The 12680-nt window shown below is 45.5% G+C and overlaps 1 protein-coding gene across 1 annotated transcript; it reads left to right on the plus strand.

Moving 5' to 3' along the window:
• The first annotated feature begins 11418 nt into the window (after positions 1–11418).
• On the plus strand, positions 11419–11832 carry LOC119444514 (sulfotransferase 2B1). Its single transcript, XM_037708900.1, has one exon. The coding sequence runs from the start codon at positions 11419–11421 to the stop codon at positions 11830–11832; it is 414 nt and encodes a 137-aa protein (XP_037564828.1).
• The last annotated feature ends 848 nt before the right edge of the window (positions 11833–12680 follow it).

The following is a 12680-nucleotide window of genomic DNA, read 5'->3' on the forward strand; positions in this document are numbered from 1 at the left end:
AACGCCTGCATTCTACGTCGCACGATATCTACACTGTAGCTCTTGGGACTGGTGGAACCATCCGTATAAACGCGTCCCGTGGTCAAAATATTCTCCTTTAGGAGAAGCAGAAGCAACTTTCAGGGCGTGCGGTGGTACGTCTGCCTTCTTAGTGATCCGAGGAACTGGGAGGCACATGCGAGGCTGTCGGTGGCACCACAGTGCAGATGTTAGGCTCTTCGCAGGCTTGAAGCCAAATGGCATAGAATCAATGTGACCAGTCAAGATGCCGCCAAATGAAACTGGTGGCCTCCGCGCTGGCAAACAAGATAAATGATTCGGTGGTATCCGTGAAAGATGTCGAATGTGCGCTCTGAGCATCTCAACGGCATTATATGCGATAAGATACTTTTGCGCTATGACAATTGCTCCAGCTGTCGAAGAGCATTTGGAGAGGTCAAGACATCATATCCGAAGTGCTTGGGAATGTATGCTTTGTAAGATACGGATACTAGTCGGGCATTTGTTGGAAGAAAAACAGGGAAGGTTGTGTCTCAGAAGTACGAAAAAAGAAAAGTGCTATGTATAGCTGCAATATGCATTGCATGCGTGTTCCCCGCAGTTTTCCGGCGATAAATTTAAACACTTCCGTGACTAGCGCGCCCTGCAAATCGGTTGCGCAAGAGCGCATGCCTTCATCGGAGAACCTCCGACCACAAAAAAGGCCGAAAGAACCAAGGAAAGCTGTTGAACTAAAAAAACATTATATTTGATAAATTAGGCTAAAACAATATGCTGAGAAATTTCTACCATATAAACGAAGACGTTTAAGTACAGAAGAAAATTTCTGCCTCTAGTTGGGCGACTTTGATTAAGTATTATAGGCGGCCCTGTGCTGACGTGCGCGCACGTAGTGGACACCCGCCCCGACTTTTTCTGGCGAATCCCTGCGTTGGGCCGTGTGAGAGCGCGTCAATAAACACGCGCGAAGTTTCCATTTTAAACTCTTGCTCCACTTGTCTTGACACACCGCTTAGACGTGCGTCAGCACAGTGCTTGTGGTGATGTATAGGTTGTGTTGTTGCTATAGGATATTTTTACCTGGTGTTCAGTGCCCGCAATTGCTCCAAGTGCCAGCGACTAAAACTCAAAGCACGCTACCAATGCTCAGGTTGTTCACAATCGCGTATACAAGCACGAGAAGACGACGTGATACGTCCTTCTGCACCATGTACTGCTCTCCCGGGAAACCATAACGTTGCACGCATGCTGAAATCTGCATCTCGTGATCTTCAAATATTTTTCCCTATTGCAGTGTAGCCCACCTGTATCACATGCTGTGCTTGAGATAGCCCACCTTATTACAGGCAGTGCAGAAAGGAGAATTAGCGCACCCAGTCTTTAAAGCCTTAGCTGAAGCAAAAAACCGTTCATCTCCACATTCTATGCAAAAGCTCTGCGTCATTGCGGTTGTACCATTTAATAACACGCAAATGACGGAGGTCCGCATCGTCCATCTGTGCCTCGTCCCTTTTCGTGCGCTAAAAAGTATAAGATATAAGATATATGACGGAGGTGCCGAGTCTCTTAGGCGGCGTATGCTGCCACGGAAAGTCTACCTCTCTGCTCTCCAGTGGCTCGTTAAACCTTCATCTCGAATGAGGCGAGTCGTAGGTATCACAAGTGTGTCTGTCACTTCTTAAACGGACACTAAAATATGCAGATGCTGTTAGATTGTCCCGTAAAAATCTTATTTCTACATATCTGGCGGCAAATGGTTGAATACCGGCGGGGAAATTAAGCTCGAACTACATCCTTTCTGTTGTGAAAGAAGCAGGTGACCGACTATGGCGAAACGAAAATGAAGGTTTGAGGTCAGTACGGATCCCTAATTCACAATGGGAAGCCAGCTACTCAGAAGCTGCAGACGTTTCTTTAGTAGTATTAAGTGCACGATACTAGCTTAATTCGGGAGCGCAAGTGACGGAGGGTACTAGATGATTGTTTATCGCGTTAATTGTGGTTTGAATGATTGAACATTTCGGATTGAGCCTTGTTGTCAGGTTTCTCTCTGTCGCTACAATATGCGCGTTGTTTCATTTTATCTTTGTGAGCCGTCTTCTATTTATGATCTGCGAGGGCATTTGTTAGTGTGTGGCATTTGCCAAAATTATTGTTGTACTGCCCAGAGATGCCCGCAGAAATTTTCACTTTCATCATTAAACACTGACTCGCAATTGGCTGCACGGAATCTTGTAGATTACACACGGAATACTCGGCCGAGGCAGCGTATCGTTCAGTCATTAGGTCATATTTAAGATTGCTTGGCAGCACATGCGCATTCTGCACACTACGCTTCCTAAAAACACGGAACAGTGCTTCACTCACACCTCGCATGCTTACGGGATAGCAGTGCGCTTTTGTTTAGATGCTGGATCATCCAGCACTTGCTCGGCCGTCTGCTCATTGGTTATTAGGGACTCGAGTGAGCTGCGGATAAAGTGCCTGTGTTTCCGATTCCTTGTCAGGTTTGCTTCAGTGATCCTAGGCTTCTTTCATCGGATCAGGCGATTTGTGCCAGTTCAACAATAGCGCACGATTCACTCAACGTTTGTGGGCCGTCGGGTAAACTTACTCAAAGTGCAGGTCATCCAAACGTACGAAGGCTAGGCCTAAGAGGGTACGCCTTACCCGTGTGTCCAAAAAAGGGATCCAGCCATCTTCCCCTCCTTCGACGGTGAATTTAATAGAAGGCTCGACACCATTTTGAACAATCAAGGAAGCGTTGCGGGTCCTTCTCGTCTACGACGCAGAAGCAGTCGATAACGCTTCTTAGCAGCACTTTAGGTCATGGCTGGAATGAATCCAGGACCTTAGCTTCGATAGCTTTCCTTGTCAAGTCTGCACTCGCGACTCAAATGGATGCTCCCATTGCTGAAGCGAAAACTCGAACGTAAAATGAACCGTTGTACGAGATGTACACGTTGAACAGGCATAGCCGTAACAAGGTGCATAGCTCAAGGACGTCAAACGGAGTGCGATTCTGAAAAGCCGGGTGCTAGCGCAGCAGGTGACTACAAGTTTCGATGGCAAGATCGACCGGAACGCTCGTGAAACGGGAACACACGTTGAAAAAGACGAGTATGTCAATTTCATAATAGTTAACTGAACAAGTTGGTTGAACATAAAAATATTTAGCGCTAGAAGCGGTAAAAGACTTTGGAAAAATGAGCTGTACTATTATTTGAAGGTTTATTTCAGAAAGTGTGCGTTATATACTTCAACTTGCGCATGCGCTTACACGCGAGAAGCTCTACAGCACAAAAATTACATTCATAGCGATGCCTTTTCCTTTGTTTATGAGGTCACTTGTGATCCGGATGTGAACTTCTGTTTTGCCTGCAAGGGGAGCGAGGCTGCCGTGAAGGTGCCTTGAAAGGGGCTACAGAGGGACCTTGCAAAGTCGGCTATGGGCACTAGAGGCACCCCGTTCTAGTAGATTTTCGGCAACCACGACCAGCTGCTTTCCTAACCTTGATTTTACCTGCCCAGGTGGTATTTCGTCGACTTCTCGACTACATGTCTTTTTTGTTTTGTTTTTTTTTGCAATTTTATGCCCGAACGGCCGCGCAAGGGATATTAGTCCGACACTAAAGCATTTCACAGATTTTTTGCCTATTGCATGATTTTTGATGCAGACAAAGTTGCCAAATTCGCCATGTTGTTTACTTTCAAGTCCAGAGTAATCTTTATTGACAATGAACTAGATTAACGTAACTAGTCTGGCACTTTAGTCAGATCGGCACTTTCAGTGAGACGGGGTTTTACACCAGAAGAGGATCACTTCCTATGCAAAGATATAACTGCGTGTCTGTATAGTCCTGAAAAACGGGTTGACTGCATCGCCATTCATATCCGGCAGGACATGTCGTACATTATATTTACAGGTTTTATTATTGTTACCCCCGCAGGGGCGTCTGCGTAAGCAGGCGTTTGGTGTGTTGCGACACCACGGACCCGAGCACATGAGGGTTGGCCCCTCCCGCGTGTAGACGTGCGCGGCTTAGCCGTGTCCGGGGAAAAGAGGATCCTGAAGGTTGAGCCGATGCCGGGTGCTTGGACCTTTACGGCCCCTCGGTGGAGGCAACACACCTCTTTGGCCTCCGCTTCGCGTAGACGGCACCCCCGGACCGACCCACCCGGGGGAAATCGGTAGTCGCCTTTTCCTGTCTCTCTCTCCCCAATCTTCGTCTCTATCTCACGCTTTTTGGCCTTTCCTGTCTTCTAATCTCTTCCATTTACTTCCATTCTCCCTGGCGGCAAGGGTTAACCATGTGTGGCTATCCTACCTTGGGTACACCATATTTGGCTATAGTAGCGGCGTACGACTGGCGTCACGCAGGCTTGTGCACAAGCTCTGCCGCGTCCCCTCGTTGGGCTCCGTGGTGGGCGGTCGGCGCTGTTGCCGAACTCGAACTTTTTCTTATGGCAGCGCAAACCTCTGTTGTCTATGATCGGCCTCTGAAAAAAGAGGCCGCACCGAAGCAACGTTTCAGTTCTCCTTTCGGAACAATGTCCCAGCATTCCCCAAGTAGCATGTAGTGCATGGTGAAAATAACATACCCGTAAGAAAGCTTTCACCATTTCTGGTGGCCAAAGGCCTGAAAGACAAAATTGGATCAACATACAAAGCCTCAAAAATGTCTAGCGGGGACCTCCTCCTAGAACTAAATTACACAGATCAAGTGCAAAAGCTCTCAGAACTTACCAGCATTGGCGACGCGACAGTCACAATTTCAGCCCACAGAACACTAAATACAAGCAGGGGCGTGATATCCGAGGAGGACTTCCTTGGCTTAAGCGATGAGGAACTGCTGGAGGGTTTCCAAGAACAAAACGTGACTAAAGTACACAGAATTGTCATCCGCATAAATGATCAAGAAATTCCGACAAAACATGTTATACTTACCCTTGGGACAAGCGAAATGCCTATCTCTCTGAATGCAGGATACGTAAAAGTAAATGTCAGACCATATATCCCCAACCCCAGACAATGTTTCAAATGTCAACGGTTTGGACATGCTGCACACGCATGCCGAGGACAAACAACCTGTGCTAAATGCAGCTCCAATGACCACCAATCTGGCAATTGCACTTCTTCTCCACACTGTGTTAACTGCAAAGGGGACCATCCAGCTTACTCGCGGTCTTGCCCTTGCTGGAAAAAAGAAAAGGAAGTAATTGCACTAACTGTTAAAGAAAAAATCTCGTTCTTTGAAGCACGAAAGCGATTGTCTTACCTTTCCAGAAGAAGTTATGCCGATGTGACGCAGGTGGGGGCAGCGTCACAGAGGCCTCGGGAGTCCTCCGAGCCCACGCACAGTGGTCCCGCAGTGACCCCTCCCGCCCCCGTGGTGGCAGCAGCCAGAGCTGCTCCATCGTCTTCGAAGGGCCCGCAGACACCAGTCTCGCAATGCCCTAAACTCAATCGAACTCCACGGCCCGAGACACGTGTCCCGGCGCCCAACTCTCGATCCTCCAGCGCCTCTGAGAGAGCGATGGAGGTCGACGCAAAAACCCCGGTGTCGTCGACACCGAAGGACAAGCGCTCTCTCGAGCGCGCCAAGAGGGACAAAGTCCCAATAACCACGTTAATTAAGAAAGTGATAACCTAAAGGTTATCCCTCCTTTCTAATAACCCTCTCCACACCCATGTCACCTAACATCTTATATCTTATAGAATCATAATGCCATTTTTTACCTTTATGTTTTAAAATGACTTTTATTATCCACTGGAACTGCAGAGGACTTTTACACAACTTAGGTGACATAAGAGATATACTGAATAACTTCTCCCCTGTGGCTTTGTGCCTACAGGAAACAAACTTATGTGACAAAAACAATAATATCTTAATAGGTTTCACTGTTGCACGGCGCGACCGTACCCAAGCTAACCGGCTTTCGGGCGGTGTGGCTGTAGTTGTGAAACACGGAATTCCAGCTAGAGCAGTAACCATTAATAGCCACATAGAATCCGCTGCTGTCCCCATTTTAGCACACAAAACCATTACCATCTGTTCCCTCTACATTCCTCTACACACACAGTTCACTGTAAGAGATTTAGACCTGATTTTAGACCAGCTACCGGAACCATTTCTGATAGCGGGAGATTTTAATGGGCATAATACACTGTGGGGGAGCAAAAAAACTGACCATAAGGGACAAACAATCGAAGATTTTATCCGAAGTAATGAACTATGTCTTTTAAATACTGGTGCGGCCACGTACTGCTCCCATAGCACAGGAGCTATGAGTTGCCTTGATTTGGCAATGTGTTCCCCATCTCTGTTCACCGATCTTCATTGGACTGTAATAGCTGATCCCTACGGTAGTGATCATATGCCTTCAGTCATAAAACTAACATCCATACTGCCTATAACACTTTCTAGGCCAGGCCGTTGGAAACTGCGCCTAGCAAAGTGGCCTCTCTTCACTGAAAAAGCCAGTTTAGAAAGTGATCTTAGATGACCTAAACATAGACGAGGCGAATGAGAGGATTACTGCTTGCATAGTTGCTGCGGTGGAAGAAGCTATTCCCCAATCTTCTGGATTCTTAAGGAAAAAACTAAAACCTTGGTGGACGAATGAATGCACACAAGCTAAAAAACTTCAAAACAAAGCATGGGGTATCTTCAGAAGGTACTCAACACAAGATAATCTGTTATCATTCAAAAAAAGCGAAAGCAAAGGCGAGGTATATCCGTAGGCAAGTAGAACGAAATTCATGGAAAAATTACATCTCATCAATGAACAGTTCAATAACATCAAAGAGAATGTGGGACCAGGTTCGCCAGTTTAGGGGCGACTATGCTCCCTACACAATCCCCCTACTCTCAACTCCAGGCACGCAAACAAGTCTGCAGGAACAAGCAGACATATTAGGCCAGCACTTCTACGCCGTACCTAGTTCGACAAACTATTCCACAACATTCCTAAAACACAAACAGTCCGCCGAAAAACAAAAGTTTCCGACAAATTGAAGTTGAGATAGACCGTTTAATGTCCCTATAACACTCCATGAAATAAACAGAGTAATCTCTTTGGGTAAAAAAACAGCACCGGGTCCTGACAAAATACATTACGCTATGCTGGCCCATTTGTCCCATAAAGCGGTGGAGGCCTTGTTGCGTTTTTTTAACACGATCTGGGAAACGGGTAAAATGCCTGCAGAGTGGGAAAAGGCTGTTATTGTTCCCTTCCTGAAGGCGGGAAAATCACCAAATACATCTAACAGCTACAGGCCTATAGCACTAATAAGTTGTCTCGCTAAATCCTACGAAAGCATAATAAATATAAGACTAACATACGTTCTCGAAACAGATAACTTACTAGATACTCATCAGTGTGGTTACAAGAAAGGCTGCTCAACAACTGACCATCTCGTTCGTCTTGAACATATCATACGTGAGGCATTCCTTTATAAACAGCACTGCCTAGCGGTGTTTTCCGACCTAGAAAAAGCATACGACACCACATGGAGGTATGGCATTTTACAAGATCTAGCAACACTAGGAATACGCGGCAGAATGCTCAACTGTCTGGCCGATTTTCTGTCAAACCGAACATTTCAAGTCCGTCTGGGAGCAACACTGTCCCGAGTCTTTGTCCAAGAAAATGGCGTCCCACAGGGTTGCGTATTAAGCACTACTCTTTTCGTGGTGAAGATGAACTCCATAAATTCAGTTATACCGCCCAACATTATGTACTCTTTATACGTCGACGACCTTCAAATTGCATACCGTGCCTCGGGTATGTCTACATGCGAAAGGCAAATCCAGATAACAATTAACAAGTTGACGCAATGGGCCGATATAAATGGATTTCGGTTTTCTACACAAAAAACTGTGGCAGTCCATGGTATTTTCAGTAAAAAGGGGGTTACACCCTGACCCAGCTCTCAAATTAAATCAAAACCCGTTACCAGTTAAACACGAACAAAAGTTCTTAGGAATCATTTTTGATAGTAAACTAAACTTCATCGCCCACATTAACAGCGTAAAAACTAAAGCAAACAAAGCGCTTAACATCCTGAAGGTCCTATCACGTAAGCATTGGGGCGCCGACCGAACTTGCCTGTTACGTATTTACCGCTCCGTCGTGCGCAGCATTCTTGATTACGGTTGCATAGTTTACTGGTCAGCAAGGCTGTCTTACATCAAACGTCTTGAGCCCACGCACAACCACGGACTACGCTTAGCAACTGGTGCGTACAGGACCTCACCAGTAGAAAGCTTATATGCCGACAGTAACGAACCCTGTTTGGAGCACCGAAGAGCTTTGCTTACAATTTCATACGTGCTCAGAATCACAGCTCTACCTAATCATATATGCCACACTCTTGTTACTTACACCACACACAGAACACACTATGCTAACAAACCACATAGCGTGAGACCACTTATCCTTCGATTCGAAGATATGTGCCAAAGCTACAATGTTCCGAGCGAGGCTCTCAAAGCCGCCGAAAGACCAAACAGACTCCCTCCATGGTATGATTTCGCACATTTTTGCGATATTACTCTAACATGCCACAAGAAAAAAGAAACACCGCTTGAACACATTATGCAAGATTTATTAGAATTACAAAATAAATACAATGACTACACCGAGTTTTACACTGACGGTTCCAAGACAAATGAACATGTTGGAAGCGCAGTTGTATCGGAACACTGGGAAAATTGTCTTAGGTTGCCACAGTCTGCTTCGGTTTTTACAGCCGAAGTATATGCCCTGCTTATGGCCTTGGAAAAAATAGAAACAGGAAATTTTAAAAAGCAGTTGTGTACACAGATTCCCTTAGTTCACTTAATTCCATCCATAGAAAATTAGAGTGCGAACCTTTTCTCGGCTGCATCTTGAGAATGCTCGGCAAAAATGAAAAGCATGGTAAAATAATTCGTCTCTGTTGGGTTCCAAGCCACGTGGGAATCCCAGGAAATGATAAGGCGGACAAATGCGCAGCAATCACAGCGTGTAAAAAAATTACACAAACAAAACTTCCCTTCAAGGACTGTGTCCGGGTGGTTCGTGCTGCGGTCACCTCAAAGTGGCAACAGGAGTGGGGCTGCCAAGTAAATAACAAGCTGCAAATAGTAAAACCCATACTACAGGAGTGGAAGACATCATATCACCAGGAACGTTTCATGGATGTTATTCTATGTCGCGTTCGCATCGGACACACACATCTCACACACAATTTTTTATTGAAAAATGAGCAGCAAGCGGTTTGTGATCAATGCCAAGAATCTCTAACTGTGAATCACATTTTAATAACATGTCCAGCGTTCGAGGAAAAAAGGCAGAAATATTTTTATGAACTTTACAAAACACTAACACCACTTCATCCTTCCCTGATCCTAGCTGAAAACGCACTTGTATCTGAAAACGCACACATATGCTCGAATATCATCATAGAAACTGACCCAAATAGCGGCTACGATGCTTTCTATAGTCATTTAGATTCATATACATATAGCAGCGAATGCTTTGCACTGAAGCCTTCGAAAAAATGTTTAGAGGCCAGAAAGCCATGGATATCCCGAGACCTATACAAACGAATTAAATACCGCAACAAACTTATATGCAAGGTTATCTTATATACAGGCGATGTAAATGCATTATATTCAGTTACATATACACACGATGTTTGTAAGAAAGTAAATGGTTGGTCACAGGATTTGGGCTTCAGACTGAAAGCCAACAAGCTGGAGTCAATGTGGGCGTCAACAACACAGACAGAGCTAGGCTCGTTAAAAAAGATGTCGCAGTTTCACCCGAAAGGCGAAGCATCAGTTGCGATAGCAAATTAGTAGAGAGCTATACAGAGTAAGGATAGTAGTTTTATCAGCTGTATAAACTTGGACATGTGGCAGCACCAGCAACGCGCAGAACTGTTGTCGACGCCGTCGGCGTTTTGCCCGCGTTCCCACCGAACGCGCGCGGCGTTGGTGACTGTTGCCGGTGCCTCTGGCGGCGGCACGGAGGTTTTCGACGAGATCAGACCGGGACACTCGTCGAGCAGCGTCGGAAGTCTCTACCACCTTCTCGCCTCGCAACGTTTTTATATAAATACGCATTTGGTGCCGCAGCTAAACATCGCCTCCCCTCCCTCCCGTCTCTCCACGGCATTTCGCGCGACGGAAGTCGCGTTTGCTATCCGCCTTGCGTTTGCTCCACGAGTGAAAGCTCGCGTCCCTCGCGCGCTTTCACTCGCACATACAGCACACGGTGTACGGCGACGATTTCATCGCCATTGAATTTTATACGAAACCTCATGGCGACGGCGACGCCGACGGTATAAATCCGCTTGGAGTGTCCATATTATTGCTGTCGCAATAAAAGGATACAATATCGATAAGTATGGGCCATAGGTAGCGTAAGACGCAGGGAATGTATTGCACCATACTATAACAAATGCATAATACTTGACATAACAACAACTTGCAGATACAAACTAATGTTGAAGGCATTGCGACAATACCAAATCGACAAATCATTATTTCTATCGAAATATTCAATTAAAGAAAGTGTCTACAACTTCAGAATAAATATGGCGTATAATCCAAGCTCGAGAATAGATATGAGGAAGAAAAGTTACTCTCTCCAATTGTCAGCATTTTAATCGATTATCCCTTGGTACTAGACCTGATAAAATCCAGAATACCGACTCAGAAATTCTTGGAGAAAGTTATGGAATTGTTATTAGATTACTAAAAGCATTACAGATGTGTTATTTCATACATTTACGCTGTTGTTTTAACCAATATGATGTTTCTGTAATATGTCTTTACACGTTTCAAAAGATGCGAGTGTTCAAATTGTTCATTATGTCCAACGTTTTCAAAAGAACTGTTTACGAATGCTCACAGTACTATGCATTGTAAGCACGAGTTTTCTTGTTTCTGCCTTACGGCTGTAGCTGTAAGGGTGTCATGGGCCATTCAGGCAATTTTCGCTTTTAGCCGTGCCCCCAAGACAATTTTTGCAAGATCGTCTTAAACATATAAAGGAGGAAAGAAACAGAGAGAGAGAGAGAGAGAAAGCGAGAAAGAAAGAGCATATTACGTCACAGGGATCTGCTGCAACAACTTCAATATGGCGTAGCCAGCAGTGTTCAGCATTTGCTTTTTTTTCGCTTTACCAAGCTTCAAATTGAGGTGATGCTGACTCATTTCGTATTCTTTGAGTGTGATCTACTAGTCTAGCTCAAATTATTGGTTTTTTTTTCATAAGAATCCCTACAACGCGGTGTTGCATAACAGGCCATAACAAACGCTTACAACGCGTAATTTGGCAGAAATGCCCAAATGTTTATAAATACTACACTTTCGCTTTGTTGACAGCCCAGATAGTGACTCGACCTAACGAAGATCAATCGAGATGGAGCCACTTCGGGCAAAGCCATACTACCAGATCATCGACGGTTTACGGAGGTGTCCATTCGTCACACCGGAGTCCCTCAGGCAAGGTCTCGACTTCGTTGCCCGCAAGGATGACCTGCTGCAGGTTTCGTACCCGAGAAGCGGCACACACTGGGTCCAGTACATTACGCAGCTGATCCTCAAGGAGGGCGAACCAGTCGACACGTACGAGCAGTTCGTGGAAGGCGCCAAGTTCATCGAATACTTAGTGGGTGCCCCCGACTGCAAGCAGAGCACCCCGATGCGCACTCTGTGTACTCACCTGCCATTGAGCAAGGACAAGCTAAACCCGGAGGCCAAGTACATCTACGTAGCTCGCAACCCATGGGACGTCTGCGTGTCACTATACCATCATGTATGCATATTTTCGTAATGACTTTGCGATAGCCGCATTGATCTCATGCTCACTTTTCTTGTGTTATAAAGTTCTGGTATTACCGTTCCAGTTTTAGCATAGCGCGATATATATACTACGTGTGTACGTACTGCAATACACTGGTACCGTGAGAAAGCATAAGAGGGTTTATTGGCTAGTCGGGCCTATACGCTTAAGATCGCGCTGGGCATGACGCCTGCACTTTAAATTATGTTTTCCATCTGCCGCCATGGCTTCGAGAAGCGCTGGCTAATAGTTGCAAAAATGAGTTGTTTATAAATGTGTGTATAGACAGAAATACCACAGCACATGAGAGAACTGCTGTCGCCATAGCTAAGTTTGTTGAAAAGCATATGCCTTATGCGAAGGGTTTGTAAATTGGCGCTGCTCCCACGAAGGGCTCTAGCTGTCGTTTCTTCCTGTTTAATTTTCACTTTGCTTTGCTACGAACCTGAAGTTTGCCTGAAATTTACCATCATGAACAATTATTTTGAGAATTTGGTGGACAAATTACGCTGATTCTTTCCTGTACTTCTCCCGGCTTCATTGTCTGCTGGCTTCATGTGGTTGCTAGCTATACACGCAAGACTCTCTTGTACAAGCGAACGCAATCCTTCCAACTTTTCTTAAACCACGCATTCAGTACTCAACTTGACACAATGTTACAAAAAAGTTCTGCAGGGCGCATGTGAGTTTGCGATCGTGGCAGCAAATCTAAAATCACTAAATTCGAACGCTAAATGCGCAAAACTAACCGCACGCTTTTCTTATTTTCTTTTCTGCCACAGGTGAACAGCCTCAGCGCGTTCCGCTTTGGTGACGGCACATTCAACGACTACCTGGAC

This window comes from Dermacentor silvarum, chromosome 3 (genome assembly GCF_013339745.2).
Source record: "Dermacentor silvarum isolate Dsil-2018 chromosome 3, BIME_Dsil_1.4, whole genome shotgun sequence".
Classification (NCBI taxonomy): Eukaryota; Metazoa; Arthropoda; class Arachnida; order Ixodida; family Ixodidae; genus Dermacentor; species Dermacentor silvarum.